At 34.1% G+C, this 24,119-nt stretch overlaps 4 protein-coding genes across 4 annotated transcripts; 2 read left to right on the forward strand and 2 right to left on the reverse strand.

Moving 5' to 3' along the window:
• Nucleotides 1-1,873: 1,873 nt before the first annotated feature.
• LOC128214592 (uncharacterized) lies at nucleotides 1,874-5,303 on the reverse strand. Its single transcript, XM_052921154.1, has 5 exons — nucleotides 5,105-5,303; nucleotides 4,491-4,700; nucleotides 4,031-4,125; nucleotides 3,076-3,198; nucleotides 1,874-2,174 (listed from the first exon to the last, which is right to left on the reverse strand). Exons 1-5 carry the CDS (start codon nucleotides 5,301-5,303, stop codon nucleotides 2,091-2,093), a joined length of 711 nt encoding a protein of 236 aa, XP_052777114.1. The 3' UTR covers nucleotides 1,874-2,090.
• A 4,719-nt stretch (nucleotides 5,304-10,022) lies between these two features.
• Nucleotides 10,023-12,968, forward strand: LOC128214601 (uncharacterized). The gene is made up of 4 exons (XM_052921166.1): nucleotides 10,023-10,110; nucleotides 11,094-11,320; nucleotides 11,727-11,911; nucleotides 12,804-12,968. Exons 1-4 carry the CDS (start codon nucleotides 10,037-10,039, stop codon nucleotides 12,966-12,968), a joined length of 651 nt encoding a protein of 216 aa, XP_052777126.1. The 5' UTR covers nucleotides 10,023-10,036.
• A 228-nt stretch (nucleotides 12,969-13,196) lies between these two features.
• On the forward strand, nucleotides 13,197-15,895 carry LOC128224233 (uncharacterized). Its single transcript, XM_052934027.1, has 2 exons — nucleotides 13,197-13,439; nucleotides 15,223-15,895. The coding sequence occupies exons 1-2, from the start codon at nucleotides 13,287-13,289 to the stop codon at nucleotides 15,403-15,405; spliced, it is 336 nt and encodes a 111-aa protein (XP_052789987.1). The 5' UTR covers nucleotides 13,197-13,286; the 3' UTR covers nucleotides 15,406-15,895.
• Nucleotides 15,896-17,664: 1,769 nt separating this feature from the next.
• LOC128223732 (MAM domain-containing glycosylphosphatidylinositol anchor protein 1-like) lies at nucleotides 17,665-23,481 on the reverse strand. Its single transcript, XM_052933081.1, has 5 exons — nucleotides 23,347-23,481; nucleotides 21,447-21,593; nucleotides 19,669-19,809; nucleotides 19,230-19,390; nucleotides 17,665-17,880 (listed from the first exon to the last, which is right to left on the reverse strand). The coding sequence occupies exons 2-5, from the start codon at nucleotides 21,532-21,534 to the stop codon at nucleotides 17,683-17,685; spliced, it is 588 nt and encodes a 195-aa protein (XP_052789041.1). The 5' UTR covers nucleotides 21,535-21,593; nucleotides 23,347-23,481; the 3' UTR covers nucleotides 17,665-17,682.
• Between the last annotated feature and the right edge of the window lie 638 nt (nucleotides 23,482-24,119).

The following is a 24,119-nucleotide window of genomic DNA, read 5'->3' on the forward strand; positions in this document are numbered from 1 at the left end:
AGTTAAATATTCATTGTGATTATTTCATACAAAAACCGTATTATAGCGAAACAAGAAATGTAATTAAAAAAGAGCGGAGGTAAATGATGTTTAGGAAATGCTAAACAAACACACTCAAATCAACTCAAAACAACAATAAGTTTAACGAACCTGGTCAAAAAGAATTATATCGACAACTTTTATTATAAACAATGTTGTAGTGCAAGGTAAGTTAACAATAACATAGATTCCAGTAAATAAAAATAAACCAATTGTATTTACAATAGATATCTGAGTAATTATCCCTCATTCAATTATCACCAACTATTTTGTTGTAAAGCGTCAAACAACATTGCATTGCCATATCAGCACAACTCTACGTCCAGAACATAATGTTTTCAAGCGTTTATGAATGTATACATCGCTACACATAAACACAAATCATTTTGATTTTTATCATTAAAGTCAAATGAGGAAAATATAATAATGGACTAAAATAAACACACACGCACGCACGTACGCACGCACGCACACACGCACACACACATACACACACACACACACACACACACACACACAGGCGCGCGCGCGCGCACACACACACACACACACACTTGTTTGCATCAACCTACAGTAGCAGGCCATAAGTGAGGTTTCAAAATGGCTGCCAAACCAAGCACCTGCTTTGTAACACTTAACTTTATAATAACTGTATAAAAAAAATATGCTAAACTATGATATCTGATTAATATGTGCTTATATGGCCTCTACTGACTATCACTGGCCGAATTCTAAGTAAAACGGAGGAATACAGGTTTTGTATATAGTGTACTGTGGGATCATACCACAATTTCTATGAAAAAAGTGTTGTTTTGTTTGATCATATGTTTCTTCTTTTCATGTTTTAGTTTTTGTTGAACGCAACACATTTTTGATACTTTTGATGGCAGGGCTCTGAGAAGGACGAGGCATACAGGAAGTGCTGTTCTTATGTTTCCACTGACAGGTCCTCATTGTTGTATGCACTGGGACACTATCGTGAATAATATAGTCACCTACTGGAGAGTTCCTGGCAATAACAGGCCAATGGTTACTGTCAAGGCAGTTTATATACTTCTCTGAGTCTATATTTCCGTAAACAACTTCCAAAGTTCCCACGCCATTATAAGACAGACAACCTAAATACATAGCTGACACACAGATTTATCTGGACGCCATGCTGTTCTCGACACAATTTGTCGATCTTGCTTTCAAGTATCAGTTCCCTTGGCAGGCAGCTATATTGATGGCTCACTTTTGGCCAGTCACTGTATACTGTGTCCCTCTATGGCATCCATCAGGCATTTCATCCATAACATTTTTCATATTTTAGGAATTTCGGGACTGTGTGTTTGCACATATCACAATTATAGTTACTAAACTCCTAACTTATTACTATAACTGTTCGACATATTTGAGCGTTCTACAATAAGCTGACATCTTCAGTCATAAAAGAGCTTGCGTAATAAATCAGTAAAGAATAAAGTGACTAAACAATGAGACTTAACTTGTCTCAAAAATTAACCCATCATACAACCTTATATACCGTATATACACAATAAAACAAATTCCATTAACATACAGATGATAATTGTCTATTGTAATTTAATGCCATTTTGCAAATGGCTTAAAGAAATCATTTTAATCCGTACCGGAAATAGTATTTCTGGCTAAAATAGCCTACACGTTTAGGCCCAATAAAGTGCCTCTTGGGCCACATGCCCGATGTCAACAATTTTTCATACCAAATATCGCATTATATCGGACGCTTGTGGACAACAGAATTAAGCATGGAATTAAGTTTGCGTCTGTATTATAAACTGGTTGTATAATCAACCAGTAGCCTAGTATGTTGAATACGCAGAGTCCCAATGCTAGCTACATACGGTGAGAACATAAACTATGCGGATCGACGTGGAGAGGAATTGTGCAACGCATAAACGAACATTACTTTAGGCATTGTAGAATTGTAGCAAGGTTTTTGTTTCTTGGATTACAATAGATTCAAATGTAACGTAGTGTCCATGAAGTATGTGTGATTACGATTGATTCAAATGAAATGTATTGTCCACTTAAATAATAGTAAGACGGGACTCGTCGACCTTCACAGCCAGTCCTTGTTGTACAAGCTCGTTTTCCATCTCATTCCATCGGTCCTAAAACAGAATAAATATTCAAAATGTAAAACTAGAACGAACGCTTCATGCTTCACCAAAAAGCGACGCCTAACTGAGGTCCTGGTATAAAGCTGACTTTAGAATACGGACCAAAACTGACGTTTAACCGACTTCCATAACCGATATAATGTCGATGTCGGAAAAAACGTCGGTTTGAAAAGATTTTTGTTCAAAGTTTAAAAAGTCTCCCAGACATGATAAACATTTCGGACTTCGGATGAAGAATTCAATTTCGCACAAAAGACGGCCACAAATGTTCCTTACCCCTATCGATATAAAACTACGTGAAATTTGTAGTAAATTAATAACTTATGGATTATAAAAAGCATTATAACTTTATAAATATGTATGTGTGATTATTAGTCTTTATCTATTGTTCAATCATAAGAATTTTAACGAAAAGCAGTCGGTTGAAAACGAAACGCAAACAGTCCATTATGCTAGCTTTTAAGTTATATATGTCTAGTGATATTCTTTTCACATTTTGACATTTGCCTGCTTTTTTAGCTTCCATCTATAGGCGTTTCAATGTAGTTTATATTTTAGTACTCGATCAGCTATAACCTACGAACTATTAACCATTGGAATCCAATTATCATGTTAGCGATACAGAGGTTATTTACAATGCTGTAACAACTTATTGAATTAATAAATAATCACCTAACAATCTTGCTAATGCAATTCTACTCTAATTTATATAACTCGATTGTTTATAGTAATTATTGATAATATTGACTAAATAATGAACATTTTGGTTCTGACCAAACCAAATATATAATCAGTTTTATGTAATTAACTTCAGACGGTTAGTCAAACATCATGATATGACATTTACCCACCAACAAGGCAATATACCAACTAAAGGACTGTATCAACCGACCTTTATTTTCTGAAAAACATTATTTGCATAATCATGCGCCTCTTTCTCCTTGGTATTTTCTTTGTCAAAAACCACCAACACCTTTGTCTGTTGAAATGTATCCCTGAATGTCACCTCTGCGTTCTGAGAGAATAAAATTGGAAAACATCGAAAAAGCAAGGAATTATCAAAGCGTTATAAATCATACAATAACAGACTTATGTTGAGCCCAAATATGTATGTTTACCGACTTGCGATACTGACCGAGGATATGTAAATCAATTTTTGTTCATTGTCCTATGTACGAGGTCAAATCACTTGATAGGTCAGTAAAATGAATATTAATCGCTCCAGAAGTTCGGCATTGTTTTATTATAAACAAAGCCAATTTTAAAATATATAGCTGATGCAGTACTTATATTAGATACTATAAACCAAAGAAATATTCCGTTCAACGTGCCTAACGGGTGTAAAGACTCCACAAAATGACATTAATCAGCAAACATTATAAAAGGAACTTAATTAAGATATAATAAATACACTTAATGCATACCCTTTCTCTGTACATTATTTTGGACTCATAATGTGAAACCTCTCAAAAATCAAAATTGTGTTTACATGTTTTAGTATATAACAAAAAAATCATAATAGTGACAAAGAACCGTTCAATTTATCCTTTGGTGAAAGTTAGACGTAACACAAGTTTACACGTAAAATACATTTGTCTCATACATCAATTTCCAATCGAAGCATTGAATATATCGTAATAAAAAGTTAATGGCAATTTCGTTTGTTGTATAATCTCGAGAAAATAGGGGTTTTTTGGTTTGGCTTGCCCCTTTTTCTTAAGAATTAAGTGAACAGACATTGAATGTTACCGACAACGATAATATAGAATTGTAGCGTTTTCCTCTCAACTTCAAAGTACACTTAAGGACACAGGTCAATTAATCATAACGCTATCTGTTAATATTACCTGAAACACTAACTGAAGCGGCATAATACAGCCCACAAAATTTGAAAGAAGGTTCGATACGTCCGTGAGTCTCTTTTGTTCGTTTGACAGACAACCTGAATCAGATCCATACATTGAGCTTAACGAACAAAGCAGTATCATAAATGATCAAAATAATTAACGGATTGGTAATGCATAATGCGAATAATGCTTGTACTTCCCCAGCCATGAATTAAAGTTTACACATGAAACTTTAAGAATTTAAACCTACATAAACAGGATTCTTTGTCCTATCAACAGAAATCTAGACCAGTTAACTTGTTCTATTTTCAACTTAGTTTTTGTCTCTGATCTTTTTGGTCCTGATCATACTATAACATTCAAAGAAAAGCAACATAAATATGACCACAAACTTTTTTGTGGTCATATTTAAGTTGCTTATTATTATGTTTACGTAGTCTTTAATAAATTAACATCTTACTTATCTCGTGTTCAATGTTCCTCACTTCTTGCTCCTTGTTTTTACAGTCTCTTTCACGATCTCGAATAGTTTGATAGACACGACGTGCCTCCTCTTTTTGTTCTGCAAGATCTCTTTTTATTTGAGCGTCTTTTTCCAAGTCGGAGGCATTTGCAAGTAAAACAGTCATGGTCACGCCTCCAGCTGCAACGGCTACCAAGCTGCCACCAGCTGTAAAAACATATTGTGGTTTAGCATGCGAATTTAATAAAATGCTCACCATGAGTAGGTTTCCAGATGTAACTCTGGTTTCCTCAAAAGTACCATACCCATTTTTGCATAAGACTTGGTTAATGCAATTGTGTAATATCTTGTTTCAAATTCGCTGTTAATTGAAGGAAGATACTACGCGATCTACTCGCACCGTAGTTAAATGTAAATTAATGTGAATCGTTCGATTACATTCGATGTTATTTTCAATAGAAAATTGCTGAGATGCTCGAATCGGCGCCCGAAAACACTGAACGTGAGGGACAAAACGCATATTTATAAACATTATAGACAAACTACGAATGACAGCAGAATTGCAAATTTTATAAACATCGTAACCATACTTTTCACTACAACCTGCTTACATGTGAAAGGTGCAAGCCCCACGCCAAGCAGTCCTCCCATAATGGCCGCCATAGTACCTGGCTCTTTTTTGTCTTCAGCTTTGCTGCGTAGTTTTCTGGCTTCGTCCTCCTTCTGATTTGAATCCCGAATAAAATCGTCTTTGTCGCGCTCCAATGTCTTTTTAAAGGAAAATATAAGTAATATTGACTCAAACTGCATCGACCAGGCCACAGATACAAATGTCACTCAATTACTCTTTTTTTGAAAACGCTCAATTCGAAGGTTGACCGTTTTTAGTATCATTTCGTAATTGATAATTAAAATAAAAAAGATATTGTCACGCTTAAAACATGAGCGTGTTGAAAAAAACAACAACACATTAATGTGAGCGTTTCGTCATTTAAACATGTGGCCTAGAATGTCGAACGTCATTTCTATACCTATCATAAAGTTCGAGGGATGTTGTAAACAATCGTAAAGGGTGTATTTCAAGTTCATTTATGTGATGACTTTGTAAAATTTCAATATATGCTGTTCGGGCCACTGAAAACAAATATTTTATATGCCTTATAACATTATGTATTTTACCTTGGTCAAATCAATAAAAAACATTATTTTTTAGGCATAAACAGTGTTAGTCGTAGCGGCCATTCTGTCTAAACTGATGAAAATGAAACGATGTATTCCCAATGCAATATTCAAGAATTAAAATATCAATAAAATGGTATTTTTCGTTGTGCATAACTCGTACAAACATTAAATACGAGTCCACGAAGAGGAAACTATCTTTGCAAATTCTTACGTTTGGGGCGAGTCAGGCGGCATATACATCTCCTTCTTTATTTTATCGATATCATTTCTCTTCGACGACAGCTCATTTTCTTTGGTTTTTATTCTTGACCGACAATCTTCTAAAGTATTTCCAACATCGACTTCTACATCGCCTATCTGCTTTTTCAATTTGTTAGTTGCTTGGCCGATTTCATGGAGAGATTTCAGCGGTTTCTCAATAGCAACCGTTTCAAATGAACTTGTTGCGAAGAGGACCTCTTTATCGTTGGAAAGGTTTTTTCCTTCGTTTCTTAACACTGCTTGAAAAGCCGATATAAAATTTCCGCATTTCGATTCAACTTCAATCAACTGCTACTGTATCAAAGGTTCATTCACCAGGTTTGTTATGTATGGCTGCAGTTTAGACGTCAATGTTGTAATTTTTTCTGTAAAACAAATCAATCATAACAATGTATTTAAGTGAACAAATTATAAGAAAGTCGGATATACCTAGGCAGAGTAACAACCCTTCAACTTACATGCATACATAAACAAATGTAAACAATTGAAAGTCAATATACAATCAATATTATTGAAAAACATAATTATAATAGAACTTTTTAATAGGCTGAAATGCAATACCAAATCAGAGTTCATCTTCTTGCTTTCGTTTGAACATTCCATTTTGCATCACCTTCTTCAGTCTACCTTTCGTGCAAAAATACGATTAATTAACATTCATCGAAACAGATTAAATTAAAGGAGATGTTGACTATGGGGTAAAATTATCAACATGCGAATTGTACGGGTTTTTTTTCGAAAACATGTATTTAGTTCTTGGATGTAATGAGATATATTGGAAAACAAATAGTTCGGCTAAAACATTTTTTCAGGTCATTAAGATAAACAAGTTTAACATTTAACTGAAAATGTACATTGATATACATAAGCATATAAGCCCATCAATATAAGATATGTATGCTTACCTTAAATCATTTAATTTATCCAACGAATGGAACAATGCAAAAAGAACCATAAAAAATATCGTCCAAAACATTTTCCGAAAAAGATCAGTTCAATACTAGCATGTAGTTTCAGTTTATTTTTTTTATTATTGAATTCCATTAACAAACCGAACGAATAAAAGAAGTTGTAACACGCCTATTCGGGTGCAATTTATATTGATCCAATAAATGGTATGTATGCTTTAAATGTACCAAAGGAAGATTTAGCGTTTGCCTATTCTTTTCAGACAATTTTCTTAACAATTTGCGAACAATTCCTTACTAAGCAGCAAATCAACTAAAACGTATAAGTAACTTGGAATTAACATAATGTATGCGATTCCATACAACAGACACACTTTTCAATACAACGTTTGTTCTTGTTTTGCCATTAAACTACGCTTGGTTATGGATAATTCATTAAACCGCAACACTTCTAATACATTAGAAACATACGTAAATGTGTGTTTTAAAGATTGTCCAATAGTTAATTCTGTCTGGCATGTCGTTTCCATTTCAATATATGGTATCAAAAAAATGTTAGAATTCTTGATAATATTGTTTTTTGAAATGAAATTAACGACCCTAAATATGGCCACAGGATAAAACCGTTGCCATTTGAAGTATTAACGAAGCATACACTGTCAGTGTCAATAGTAGAGAACAAATTGATATAGTACATTGACAAATAACCACTGTACTATGTATAATATTATTCGTCACTGTATCCTGTATAATACTACGTCACTGTAATCTGTACAACATCATTGTAACATATATTACAAGAGCGTACCCTGAATAACACTAAGCCACTGTTCACTATATAATATTATCTTACTGTACCCTATACAACATCAATGTTACCTAAATGATGTCAGTAAACCCTGTACAACATCAATGTAACCGGTATAACGTCAATGAACCCTGTATAACATCAATGTAACCTACATGATGTCAGTGAACCCTGTACAACATCAAAACTACCTACATGATGTCAGTGAACCCTGTACAACATCAATCTAACCGGTATAACGTCAATGAACCCTGTATAACATCAATGTAACCGGTATAACGTCAATGAACCCTGTATAACATCAATGTAACCGGTATAACGTCAGTGAACCCTGTACAACATCAATGTAACCGGTATAACGTCAATGAACCCTGTATAACATCAATGTAACCTACATGATGTCAGTGAACCCTGTACAACATCAAAACTACCTACATGATGTCAGTGAACCTTATACAACATCAATCTAACCGGTATAACGTCAGTGAACCCTGTACAACATCAATGTAACCGGTATAACGCCAGTGAACCCTGTACAACATCAATGTAACCGGTATAACGCCAGTGAACCCTGTACAAATTCAATGTAACCGGTATAACGCCAGTGAACCCTGTACAACATCAATGTTACCTATATGATGTCAGTGAACCCTGTACAAAATCAATGTAACCGGTATAACGTCAGCGAACCCTGTATATGAATTTGAAAAAAAAATCATGTATATTGACGAATTGCATGTTAAAAATTATGTTTTGCATACATGTTGGTAAAAAATGATGACCATGACAATAAAAATATCAACGTGTAAGAAGATTATACAACTTCAAAATATATCATTTTTGACAATGCTTAATTTGCAGGCAAGGAGGTCACAATTTTCTTTAATTTTTTTAAAGCTTCTTAAATTTGATGTAGACCCTTTAATCTGGCAATGAACATTAAAAGAAAAGTGTGGCATTAAATTTATTCACCTTTTATGGAAATTTCATTTTGTATTTTGATTAGCGAATAAAATTTACAATGAAGATTGCGTCGTTCTTTGCATATCAGTTTAACAAATAAAAAAATGATCTATTGTAACATTTGTTATTAGCGTATTGGACAATTAAAACGATCAGCCGATTTTCCGAAAATAAAGCAATGCTATTTAATGGTATGCGCACCGTGTTGTAACTATTAAACTTATAACTATGGCGGAGACGGATTTTCCAACGGTATGTTAATTTTACCTGCTATTATAAGGCAACGTTAATTATTTTCTGAACGGTTATTTGAAAGAAAGAAAAATATTGTCATTAGTTTTACTATGAAGCACTATGGAGAAATTATAAAATAATCAAGATATAATCAGGTAAACGTATAAAATGCCCTCTATGTTCTGTTATTGATTGCACGTTATTTCAAATACCGTTGATGCAGACTATGATATACCAGCTACCAAGATAATTTAAATAAAAAACGAGCTTTATCCGCACGATAATAATTGCACGGCATAGAGCTATCATATTGAGATGAAAAATTAAATTTGACGGGGGATGCGCACAGCTCACCGAATCCTGTATTGGTCATGGTACTGTTGCAATTTCCTGTATTTAATAAATTTAAGACGTCCTTGGGCAAATGCAGATAATGTCAAAAATGCATATTCTTGAAATGCAAGATCTTTATATAAATAAGGGCATGCGATTCAAAGCATTCGAAATGACCGAAATGACGCGGGTTTTTTTTGTATATATATATATATATATATATATATATATATATATATATATATATATATATATATGTATGTATGTTCTACGCAGGCGACGAAAACAAATTATTAAGTATTGCATAACAAGAACATGCAATAAATAAGAGGCAAATAGTTTTAGAGAACTGACTCATACGCGGAGCCAGGTATCTATAGTAACATAACATGGCTTATACAGTACTCAAAAGCACTTAACATTTATCTGTTTGTGTTTTTCAATTTTTGTGCAAGGAACAATTTCCTATACTTTGTTGGCTGTAATTCAAATCGCATTGACCTTGAATTTCTGTAGGACGACAAGCTTAAGAAGACAAAATATACAAATACAAAGAATGATTTTCTTCTGTTATGAATATTTATGCGAAAAACTAAGACATGCAAGATTCGAAGTTTTGATCAGTAGTTAAATAATACTTGTTAAGTAAAAGGACGATCGTCATATTAATGTTGGACAAAAACCTACATAGTTTAAATTGTTTCATTCAATAATCATTTATGCTTCATAATACATGTCTATAGCTCGTGATTATCTTGCATGCAAAGTTATAATATACGTTAAATAAGTTATATATCCAATCAGGATAATTTATATGCATTTTCACAATTAATTAATTTCAGAACGAGTCTTTAATGAAAAAAGCTTTCAAACAAATTGAAGAAAACGCTGTTGCGATGAAAGAAGAGACAACGAAACTCCGAACAGGGTTTGTATAAATTGTATTATTTTAAAACAGTTAGGATCCGTTGATATTTTATCGTTTGAATATTCACATGCTGAAGGGGTTGAAAGCTATTTCAAATAATACGATTCTGAAATTAAAACTGACGTTATATGCTGACTATTTTCGTCCATTCTGTATTAATGAACATGTATGAACAATTCCTGAAAATAGCATACTGTACCGCTAAAGCCGTTTCGAGAGCCAGTTACAGATTTGCGCTGCTCATTACTATCAATCAACAGCGTCAAGCAAACCGTAACTGCTTTTGAATTATTACCTGCTTCCATAGAAAAACCATTTTATTTTACAAACGTTTCTATTGTATGTTTACAAGTGTTAATCAATTAGGCAAATAGGATATTGATTTTGGAAAACTTCTAACAGGACTGAACCAATATTTTAGAAATATATATATATTTGAATGAACTAGAGTTGTTTAACATATGCATTGGGGTAAGTAATTTTTCAAGAATTGCTAACATTTCATTTTCCTTAAAGTTCCTTTACTATATTTAAGAAATAGTACACACCACTGAGGGTCATATGACATTATAATGACCGGCTGGTCAGCCCCCGAATGTGTATATGGCTTACGCCTCGGTCCATTGACTTTCGAGGGCTGACTGACAGGTCCTTATAATGCCATATCGCCCGAAGTTGTGTGTAGTTTTAATGCGCTTTAGATGTGTTAAATTGAGCCGTTGTGAAAATAGCAAGCCGCACTTACCGGTCGTATGACATCAGCGGTCCATATTACATTTTTGGCGGGGTCCGGACCGGCCAAAAATATAATATGGACCGCTGACGTCATAAAACTGGACTTTTATCAAAATACAGTGTTATACGGACTGATCGACTTTAAATATACAGAAGGGACACATTTATCTAAGGTATAATATTGATAAATATTATACAACTGTAAATATTATGTTTCTTGATTGTTAAAATGATTATCTTTCTGTTAGATACAAGGACATACAACAGAAAGTTTCGGATGACTACAATGAGGCCTTCAAAGTAAAGAAAGAGGTGGAAAAAAGTCAGAGCAAGCTAGAAATGGATATGCAAACCGCTTTCAAAAATGCCGTTCTTGCAGAGAAAGCAGCTAGAGATTCTGAATTGATGGCAGAATCCTGTATAGAAAATGTTGACAAAGCAGTGGAGAGACAGGACGAAGTTTACATATTAAAATGTATGTAGACCTATACATAATCAATGAGCCGAATTGTGTTATTGTTATAGCTAAATATGTATATCCTTCTAAGGTTTAAGTCCTTACCTAGATTTCAAAACAAGCTCACGCCTTTTGTTTTTAAGATAACACCTTGACTCATAACCCAAGGTCGAGTAAGGTAACCGGTTATAACTGCAAGTACCGTTTTTTATGCGTACGTCCTTGATTAAAACAACGACTCAACTTTGCACATTCATAAGATCTAATATCAATGCAACAAAAGGTAAATGGACAAAACAAATTATTAACAGAACTTGCTCTCTATTAAGACCTGTAGGCCTTATTGAATAATTCAGATATAACAAAATGGATGACACCTCGTGCTACCTGCATGACGTTTTATTTGCTACTTTTTACATGACAGCGAAAGCAGGTGAGAAAATGGCAGGGAATAGCGACAAAGAGGAGTGGACTCCACCTGCAGCCGTTTTTACAGGGGTTAAGCTCGGCACTGGGGTTTCTGCTGCCTCAGGCCTTGCCTACGCAGCCGGGAAATGGATATACAATTACATGTCCAACAAACAGAATAGAGAATCAAACCTTGAAGAGGTAACGGATTATGGATGGTAATTAAAAAGCAGTTAGAATACCAGCGTATGATTATTATACTTTGTAAACCACAGGGACAAACATTGTAACCAAAAGCTGAATTTTAAATTCAGTTATTTATTCTGTTTGGCAAAATGGTCAGGAATTTATATTTAGTGATTCAGTGATTTAACTTTCATGCTTATTTAAACACGTACTTCAGATTTATCAAAAGATACCACATCTTCTGTAAAAGGTTGAAGTCGTTTTAGATTTGTTTAAAAATGTGTGCTGAAAACAATGAGGTGAATACGTATTCACTATTGTTTTCTTTTCATTAAAATATTTATGCAAAAAGCTACAGAAAATTTGTTTCATTTAAACACTGAATAACGTGTTTTGTAGAAATAAATCCAGATATAATGACATCAACAAGTTTGTCAACATTTTGATAATCGAGTTCCTGGTTATCAACTATGACTTTGTATCATAAGATAATGTGTTGACTTTTGTTTCCATAACAGGGTTTGGATCGTTTAGAAGTTGTTCAAATATTGATGCCAAATGTTGCATACCAGAGCCTTGAAATATTATGTTTCATTAACCCTTTGGTCTTTTTTAACAAGTTTTATTATCGGTTTGCAATACCGGTAATATTATACCATGAATCTTCTTAAGTAAAAACACTTAGATTTTTTGATAACAAGCTGATAAAGTAAGGCGTTTGTTTGAGGTACAAGTTGCAGTTCAAATATTCCATTTAATGCCTTGTATGACCTTCAATTCCAAGCATCAAACAGTTAACGATGAAGACAATTGTTAAAACAAAGAGGTACTATTTTATAATATTTACATTGTTTAGTATAACATAAATGATTTCGTATATATGTATTATTATTATAATATCTAACAGTTCAAAGCATTCGAGAAGTCGTACAAAGACGCAACAGGCGATGCAGACGGGCAAAGACAAATGCTTGAGAAACACAGAAAGAAAACAATCGAACAAAAGAAAGAGGCAATTAATAACGTTCATAAAATGAGGGCGATGTGCTCCCAGCATGGTAATTTCAGCTGAATGATAACTATGTTGTTTTTAAACATATGGCGCATGTAAAAATAAACGTTTACACAATGATGTAATCTCAATTACCCGTGCGAGTATGTACTATGCTGTAATAAAGATTTAATGTCTTTCGGTGGACAATGGGCCTAATTTCATAATCAGTAATAGAACAATACCACATTGCGTAAATATTTCGTATATTTTAAGGTCGGAAATCTTTTTTCTTATGATGCAGTGTCCGCAGGGGATCCAAGGTGTCTTTTGGTTGTACAGGAAAATCTTTGCAAAGTTGATAAAATCCTGACGAGAATTATCGAATTTTGGTCGTCCATGGCTGCCGTTGCACAAGATCTTATTGAGAATGGCAAAACCCTTCCTGAAATTCTTACCGATCTTGGTCCCGAACATATGGCAAAAATGCCAGAAGAGATGAAAACAGAATTGAACGGAATGGTCCAAAACTGCATTCTTGAAATTGAAAAGGTAATATTGGTTTTCATTAGTATTATTTAACACAATCTGGGAGACACATCCTGCAGAATATCAAAATATACAATACAATATAAAGTACGAAAACAGTAGTCTTAGTTATACACTTGGTATGAAGCATAGGGATGCTTTAAAAATATACGAACTAAAAAGGAAGCATATGAAGTATGGTAGGACATGTCTACAAATGCGACACAAACATTGACGAGGTAGCACTTTTATTGCATTAGAAACATTATATAATGTAACTCTTTCATGCATGCACATACAAATACATATTTCTATAACTCTTATTTAGTAATATACTTATTCACACTATTGTTTGTGAAGAGCAAGTGAAACTTTTAGGTTTTGAGGTAGATAGTTTATTAAATTTTGATGCCCAGATTTCTAAATTGTGCAAAAAAGCTGCTAAGCAATTGAATATTCTTCAAAGACTAAGCAAATTTTTGACAACCAATAATGAGCTTATCATCTTTAAATCTTTTATCAAATCCAATTTCAACTACTGTCCTGTTGTTTGGCATTTGTGTAGCAAGACCAACACAGAAACATTAGAAAAGATTCGATACAGAGTTTTAAAAATTGTTTTTTAATGTTTACACCTCAACTTACGAAAATCAACTTCATAGGGATCAATTGCCAACCTTACATTTGAGTAGGCTATCGCACCAGAATATGTTCAAAACCTTGTATCTTTTAAGACATAAAATTTTAATCTGAGATGCGAAACTGTGTAGACGTTCCATCAGTAAAATCAGCTAAATATGGAAAAAAACTCTTTCGGAGGCCAGTCAGGTATGGAACAGCCTCCCAAAGGAAATAAGGATCTCCCAAAACTACCTGGGAATTAGCTGATGCGCACCTGGACAGGTTCCTCTTGTAAATGTTCTATGTGTCAATAAAACCTTTTTGCTTTAAAACATAGAAATGCACTGAATATCTTTTATCCATCCTTTGTCTTAACGGAAAAGGAGTTTTGTTTTCAGTGGGATGGCTTACACCCACTGGATAAGATATAGGATTCAAATACCATAAAAGATTTCAGCGGACTTCATTGGCAAAATAACAACTTATTAAATCAAATTACATGGGCTTATATCTAATTATGATTGTTTAAATTTATATAACATCTGTCGAACACATACAACTACTTGTGTTTTTCTTTCGGCAAGTATTTTGTTTATGTTACGACTTTATTTTTTTATTTTTTTCAATTAACATTCTTTTACGTGAATCGGTGTAAATCAAAATAACATGATACATATCATACCTCTTATAAGCAATACTTGCAACGTATTTTTCCTATCATGCTAGATTATTTGTAAGTTTGATTTTTTTAAACTACACATTGATGTATAAAGCTGCTATTTCATTCTATAGTTTGCTACTTACAAGTTTGCTACGTCAATGTATATGATTACCCTTGAAACTACTAACCATTTTACAGTGGCATATCAACTGGTGGAACCGTGCGCGTGTAGACTGGCCGTACAACCGGGAAACTTGTTGGTGTTATCACTGTTCACGATGCTCCTATTTTCCTATTTGTATTTGTATACATGCTCCAATATGAGTTCTTTTTAACATATATACTTTTATTTTTCCAGGTCACAAGCTCATTGTTATTGTTATTTAATATGTTATGTATGTTTGTTATTCATGTCGGAAAATAGCTCATTGAGCTATTGTTTCTTGTTTACACATACCAGACTTTAAATAAAGATTCTTGTATCTTGTATCTTGTATAACATTATGCCAATATATATCTTTTTAGGGTTGGAATCTTGTTGGGGGCATATGCTTTGTCTACATACGCGACAACGATATCCGTTTGCAGCGAGACTACGAGTTCTTGTCCACACCTATTGACCAGATGGCGCAAGCTGATAGAAGAACAAGAGAGTCGAAACTTCTCACGTTGATGGAGCAGGAGGTTGAAAAAAACCTATGCCATTGAAGCTGCACCCAAGAAAGAGAAAGATATGTGATTTTCACCTTATAGGTGAACACAATTTTAAAATATGAAATATTTTTTTTCAAAGTTATACCCCTAACGTTTTTTGATAAACTATTTTTTGTATAATATCGTTGTAATCGGTTGTGGTGTTTTCTTGTATGTATTTAGTTGTGTGTCTGCAGTGCTCAAATCTTTGTGTCTTTAAACAATTTCGTTGTTAGATTTTGGCTGATTGCCTTGCCCCAAACATTTAAGTGTGTTACTCAAAGAATAATGTACCGCTGGTGTAAATAAACTGCTGACCGTTTATAAGAAATTGGAACAAATTCGTGGATATAAAGTGGTGTAAAAGCGGAAACGTCCTTAAAGGCATGAACATGTGGACATGTTTGATTGTAATTTTAAATACTAAAAAACGTCCAGGGATTTAGGCGTTTTTCCTTCAAACCTCTATATTCAAAACACATGAATTGAATGATAATGTATATATCTATTTCTTGAACAAATTTACATCATATGTTTCATAAATGTCATTCAAGTTGAAACTGTATAATTTTTTGTATACGCAAGTCGATATATAATATACTAATGGTAATTGGTAATCGGCTAAAATGTATTCATTATAAAAATGATATAGAATGAATTATGTGAATTAGCCATTCAGTTTTAGTGTACCGTAAAAAGGTAGGTATCACATAACAAACTTTCATTTGTCAGTAAATACACACACATTCGATGACCAAAGAATTTTACTACAAATTCCACTGTCAATTTTGTTCGTATAGTTTTGTGTTTGGACAATAGTGTGGTATTTTCCGTTAGGTACTAATATCTGTAAATAAAGATTGCAGTTTGCTATTTGTTTTATAACTTGCATAAACCCCAAATGAACCAAAGAAATGAAAACGGACGGACGGACAAGCGGAATAATATGCTTTCCGAATGGAGGCAGCCGGACGGAAAGACGGACAAACCAGCTTTTATATCCTCGACCGAATGGGGACGGACATATGTACTGTTGACGGACGGACGCCCGAATGGTGACGGTTGTACAGAAACACAGACAAAGCAGCAACCATTTGCTCTGTCGAATAGGGACAGAAAGACAAAGCAGCAATTATATTATCTGCCGAATGGGGACGGACGGACGGTAGCAAAGACAAATCAGCGGCTAGATGTTCTGGCGAATCAACATGGTGATCAGTAACTTTGCTGTTCACATCAGCTTTGTACAAATAACATTAAAAAAAATAAGTTATAAATTAAAACCCACCTTCTTTAAGTCACCAATTCTGCCAGGTAGTAAGTCATTAAACTATTTACATAAAATCGATAAGAAAAAATGAAGTAATAATTTTTTAAACTGCAATTTCCTTATTCGCTAACTACTTCATATTTGAATGCAAACTTAATCCAATTCGCGCTATTTTATGCAAAATGCAAGAGATGGCATATACCTTTACATGCATAATCTACATTTAAGTCATATTCATACAAAGGGAGGTAATTGCTTAAATACGCTCTGATTGATTATTGCTATTTCTCAACCTTTGAGTTTGTCACGTGCTATATTTCGTTCCTAGTTGACCGTCGTAATGGTGTTTCTACTACAGATAATACATGGCATTAAGGGACATGCTCAAGTTTATTGACTTGACAGCCGGAATAAGCAGACTATTAAGCATGAGCCTGCACCCATCAGAGTCCGGCTGTTCCCCGCAGGTGTAACAGATTGGGCCAACTTGTTACGAAACTTTACCCCTACTTTCATATTGGCATTCAAAGATCACTTTCTTTGTTTTCTTTCCTTGGAATTGTTATCAATGCAGTGGCTTAATAGTATATATTTTTACATTTGATGATAATGTGATATCGTGTTTTTGCTGACTAGTTAAGGTTACATATTTGTTATTCCATATGCATATGCCTTGCACGAAGTAAACATTAGAACGTGTAGAACCTCAAACACGACTTGAAGTTTTCTCTACGAAAATACAGTTCAAAGGTCATGGTTAAATAAGTGAACCAATAAGCTATAATAACATATAATATATAATAAGTGGACGGGTCGAATACATATTTATTCAGACCTATAGGACAAAATATGCGTTAACAGCAACAAACCTGCGTATGTACAAAATGACTCGACTACTGAACAGTCAATATTATTCAATATCGAACCAACGGCAAGAACGTCCTAATGTAGTGGATACAATTCCTAACAGAATATCTGATTAATTTCGAATTTATTGAGCCGAAAAGAGATCATTAAAACGACTAGCACTGTCCCTCGTAGATGATGATGTCATCAATTGCTGCGTCGCCTTGAAAACCTGTGCCTTGCGTGCCACGGATGATGACGTTAAATGTGGATGGCTGTGCCGGGATGTTGACAGTACGCTCTACCCAAACTGGCATTGGAGTTGCATGGATGAAGTGTGCAATCAACTGATTTGAGTTTGGCTCACTGCTGCCCTAAAACGGGATAATATTAAGAAATGCGTCGCTGATATATATTGCTCTTTTGTCGGAGGGATAGGTCATTTACAATTGACTAACTAGTTTGTGACGTCCTCTATCGTTTGAATTCATGTTTTGCTAATTCAATCGGAACTCCTTAGGAGATCATCCATCGAAATTAACCGCAGATGTTTAAGGACGGTTTTCAATGTCAGAATTATTTACATTGATTAAGCCGCAAATACATCGCGTAGATATTTCAATTTATCCTAAGGATTTTACTCTAAGGGATATTAATCATTTATGCAATACTCCAATGGGAATCAGTTAGGACAATTCAACTTATTATTATTATTATTATTATTATTATTATTATTATTATTATTATTACTATTATTATTATTATTATTATTATTATTATTATTATTATTATTATTATTATTATACATTTTGCGCACTACTTCTTCTAATGTACCGGCATACATTCGAGGTTAATTTTCGATGTAAAAATATCAGAGGAGTTCCGATTATCGCTCATCCTTCCTGGCGCTAAACATTAATTATTAAAAATGTGTCGTCTGTTATGCTTGGTGACGTTGTTTGTCCTTAGTTAAGTGAATGTTAGATTTTCACGCCTCTAAACAGCGTCTTCGTTTGAATTGTTGACTGCTCCTGTGGTAAATAATGTATTACTACTACTTAATTTCATTGCTGTACAGTTGTTTCATCAGCGAAACAATTTTACAATTAAGTATTTTGGTTCTCTTTCAAAATATTAAAGAAATATTATTCAATTCAATGCATAGTCGTATATTGTGAAACAAATGAAGGAGTGCGTTTATAAGAGTGATAAAAGAATTCTGCATTAGTATACACTTCATAAAGCTCCTGTTTAACGAAAAAAAATGATAAAGGCTTCACATCAATCACGAGAAAAAACGCTACAAGACAACAAGACAACACACATTAAATCATACATACACACTCGTGATATTTTCCGTCGTGACACTCGTGATAGGACAGAATTTTATGGTAGCAAGAACTCACTGGGTGTTTAAACCTGTAAACGTGATACAAGTCTCGCACTTGCCCCAACAAGTATCAATCAGTGAGCAATTATTCATATACGACTCCTCGGAAGAGTTTTATGGTAGCATAAGCAAAGCTGGTCTAAGTGGGATTGGATGGGGGAGGGGAGCTGTGCTGGTGCAAAATTTAGTTGTTTTTTTATGAATTTGTAAAAATGTATCTCAACTACAATATTGCACTCGTAGATATACTCAGACGTTGCCAATCTTTCAAAACGGTGAGGCAATGTTACGATGATTTCATCTGTATCTTAGGAGTTATAAAACACGCCTTACCCTGGCCAAAACGTCTATAGAGCCGACGGTCATACCGTACATGTTCGTGAACATTTTGAGACAGACGGCTGTGTTAGCTGGAAGCTCCGGAGAGATAAGGTCCGCTGTGTCGCTTGGGTGTCTTGGAGAAGACGACTCTGTGTAGAGGTAATACCCCTGTCCTGAAAAGAGTAAAGCTGTAAAAAAAATGGTAATAAAAATTGAATAGTAATATATTTTTGTTTTCGTTTAACATTACATTTTAGTAGTAGACGAGCGAGCTTGGCTTCTGATACAAATGGCGTGTTTTTTATATTTCCTATACCTCTTTCTTCATAGTTTGTTACCTATACAAGTTTCAAAATGTTTAGATATATTTTATATTACATTTGTTTGTTTTTTCAAAACAAAAGCATTTTGGACGGATAATGTAGCCGTATATTAAGCGTTCTTTATATGCCTTGTGCGTCCGTGTGGTCGCCGTCGGGCCCTGTGCCATGGGATGAAGTGGTCCCTCGATGTCGAGTCCAATCAAAATCGTCCTTGTCTGATTGTGTCCATCCACATAGGTCTAAACTAAAGTGGCAATACATCACTGTAGCTGAAAAAAGACAACAATAAGGTTACTAACTAACCTCAATCCTTATTTTTCATATATATTTTTGTCATTTCCTAAGTCGCTTTCCTCGAAAAAAGTCTTTTGTTGATTTTTTGCGTTATACAAACTTTGTTTCCTATTTCACTGCTAAACCACAGGGTCGGTAAGTTAAATATTTGTTCAAATACTGCTTCCCACCAGGGGTTCTATCTCATGGACACAGTAATGGTTTCTAATTTTCCGGAAATTGACTCCAGAGTGAACGTTTCGGCATTCAGCTGGCTTCACAATCGAGGTAAAATAAATCAGTATAAACCAATGCTAAACAAGAGCATCCTATAGCAACAGGGTACTAACTCCCTTGGCGGGACAAAAAAACTACCGAAAAGATAAACCCAAAAGAAAAATAACAGTAGAAAATCGTTGTTCCTGGGGGAGGGTGCAATAAAAAAATAAGTACTGGTTAAAACATGATGTCAGGACAGATGGAGTGAACGTTATTTCTTTGTACACCTTACATTAATAGCATACTTATGCCCACTCTCAAACGGTATTAATTTGTATGCAAGCGCTCTTTGGTCATATTTACTCTTCACTTTTCCAAACAAATTATGGTGTGTTTTATATTTTATTCCCTTTTTAAATTAGATCTTGCAATTGACATTTGTAGATTGCTTTTAAAATAATGTAGCCAATTGTATTACACTTGGATACGTTTTCCACAGGTAAGTTATCTTAAGGGTAGTTTGCACATTTAAATGATATCATTTGTTCATTTTCATTTTCGGATAAATAATGACCAACCAATAAATATTTTGGCCAACTTTAATCAAACTCAAGACATAACCAGTTTTGTTCAATTGAATGCATGACTTTGAAGATTACACAAATATACTCAAACATTCTAAACAAAATAATGTATGTCTATTTTGAAGACATTTAGATCTTCAATTCTTCTGTTCAAAATTAATGCTCGATCGATAAGGGGTACCCTATGTAAATAAACAATCATTGTTTTAATATTTGAATCCATCTAATACGCGAGGTAAGGTGAGTTTTAACGCATTCATATCAATTCTTGTTAACTTATAAACAGAAAAAGAATATTTACAACTATAATGATTGGTTCTATAATAATGTAAAACACACAATATGTCCTACTCTGTGTTGACGTGTTAGAAGCGATGACAGCAGTATCACATGATTTTCCCGTGTAAGAGGGATCACAAATACAGCGAGAATCCGTTTGACTGCTGAAGCACGAACCGTGGACACAGGGATTCGGATGACAATTATCTAAAAACAAATATACACAAGATATGTCATTTTTATCAAGTACCGCATTCGTCAACGGATATTTGCGGTGAAAATCACCATTAAAACTAAGATTAAGTAAAATTGCTGTTTAGTTATTTTGTTCACTGTCTGAGCGAATTTTAAAATTATGCTGTGTCAACTTATTAGTCGAAAAAGATATATTTACGACTAGAACGATTGGTTCTGTAGTAATATGAAACACACGATATGCCTTTATTATGTGCTGATGTGTTAAAAGCTTTTGCAACAGAATCACATGAATTGCCCGTATGTAATTTTTTATCTAGTAATAACTATTTGATTTATGAATCAGAAAAACGTACCTACTGGCATGGCAGTTGTGGTTGTTTGTAACGTGGTTATAGCAAAATCACAGTTTTTACCGGAGAAGGTGGGATCGCATACGCACATGTAGCCCGTTTCGCCGTTATAACATTGACCATTACTACACGGATTTGGGTTGCATGGAGCTACGAAAATAAAACTTGATATGTGATATAATAATTAATAAATAATTTAATAAAATATTTTAATAAGGTAACAACAATTTTAGATATATATAGTTGATTTGATAAATGCATGCGCTCGCAGTTAGAACATACGTATAATAATTGTATTCAAATAATATTTTTTTTGTTTTTTTATTGTATTGTAAGGTTTATTTCTTTTTCCTTCAGCTATGATTAGTTTGCTTATAATAGCACGGTGTCGGTGAACAATTAAGGAATGAATTGCGGGGTTGATGTCATTATCGGGGTATGAACGCAATTGGGTTGGTCAATGTGTGTGGAGTCCGAAGGACTCCACGCGTACTTTGACCAACCCAATTGCGTTCATATCCCCGATAATGACATCAACCCCGCAATTCATTCCTTATATTTACACCAATAGTTCATTATTTCATTCAAGTATTGTTAAAAACATTCTTCATTTCATTTAAGAAAACCTTTAAGTAATCCGTTCTTACCCATTCTGTAAATAGAACGACCCGACTATAACCGGAAACATTTTTTTTCAAATGACGTCACAATAACGCGGGAAAAGATCAACCACTTGAAATCACTTTAAAACGTAAAATTGAAACACTTCTGGTACCATTATATTTAAAATATAATAAACTTACACTTTTAAAAATGTTGATCTATATTTTACGGGACCTGCAGACACAATACAACCAATAACAAGATCAATAGCTTTCATGTATATTGTTATGCAATGAATTACGATCCGAACATATCCGAAGATGTTGCGTTCATCGATTGATAAACGCAATTGCCGAAAGGCAGTTCATTTAAGGAATGGAAGTTGAGGTGTAAATATGACTTGATGAACCACACAGTACATATAATCAAATCATTTGTGCCTTCAGTACTGTATCGGTGAACTAGACTTGATGAACCACACAGTACGTATGACAAAATAATCTGTGCCTTCAGTACTGTATCGGTGAACTAGACTTGATTAACCACACAGTACGTATGACAAAATCATTTGTGCCTTCAGTACTGTATCGGTGAACTAGACTTGATGAACCACACAGTACGTATGACAAAATCATTAATGCCTTCAGTACTGTATCGGTGAACTAGACTTGATGAACCACACAGTACATATAGCAGAATCATGTGTGCCAAGAGTAAGACTTGTTGAACCACACAGTTACGGGTCACCTTATCAACGAGTGTACGATAAAATATTGTAAGGTCTCGATTTCCATATAGATATAATGTCGAACTAAAACTTTAATTCTTCAAGTGACGCCTTTCCTGCCAACTATTTGCTTCAAGTTAATCTGATTTCAACCACGAATTTAAAATAAAATCGAAAATGGCAATGTATTAAGTCTTAAATCCTTTATCGTTGCGGGAATATCCAAACCTGATTTTCATGGCGATGTCCTAACAAAAAACCATAGTTTACCTATTAAGATAAAACTACATAAATCTGTCTGAAAAAAAAATGATCGACCTTATCATTATCGAAATATAGTACATTTAATGAATACCTCTTGAGTTTATTTCCCTATCTTCCATGAGGCATATTTTGCTTGCATTTTTACTTTTATCGAACATTGCCGATATACTTTTTCCACAATGTCTGGTAAAGATATTATCAGAAATGCTTGAGTTAGTGACCTAACATGAAAGTGTGACGCCACAAACGACGTACATGTAAATTTATTCTGAAGATATTGTGAAAGAGGTCACTGCAAGTATCACATACATTGAATTGGCGTTATTGTCGTCACTGCTGACGTACTGATGTCACAGTTCTTCCCCGAGAATGATTGGTCACAAATGCACACGTAGTCTTCAGGACTTGAATAACATCTTCCATGCACACAGGGATTCGGGTGACAAATATCTGATATAAATATTATAAAAAGACATGAAACCCGTTTGCTTCAATCTATATCGAAATTCCTGCTAAATATCGTTACGAAAGTAATTCAGAACTAAAAGAAAGCCCGAAAAAATCACAATAATTAAAGTCAAAGGCAACGTAACGAGTATTGCGCCAATCCTCTTACACATATGGTTTAAATGTTAATATAAAAAAGACTATATAATATTGTATAACTATTTGATGTTTATATTTTGTCTGCGTTTGTTCGGGTATAGTTACTGCATTCTTGATTTCATGTACCAGACTACAGATATAATAGCACAGAACATCACTCACCTGTGTTGTTTGTGTGGTCACAGATAGCCTTATTGCACAAATTGGAATCTCAACATTCAGTACCACAGGCATTACCTGGAACAATCATTTTAATAGCAAAATGATTCTGTTTCAACAAGCTTGTTCAGTAAAGAGAACTCAACTACACTTTTATTGAGTATGAATACTTACCTTGTACAGTTCTTGTTTCTAAATATATTTTATCCAATTAACCATTAAAATGACCACCATCATTTGGTAATAATCGGTAACGTCCCTCCGTTGTCATTTAAATTGCATTTCAGAATATGTTTAAAAGTAATGAATGTTTTTTT

Source organism: Mya arenaria, chromosome 2, assembly GCF_026914265.1.
Source record: "Mya arenaria isolate MELC-2E11 chromosome 2, ASM2691426v1".
NCBI classification, from domain to species: Eukaryota; Metazoa; Mollusca; class Bivalvia; order Myida; family Myidae; genus Mya; species Mya arenaria.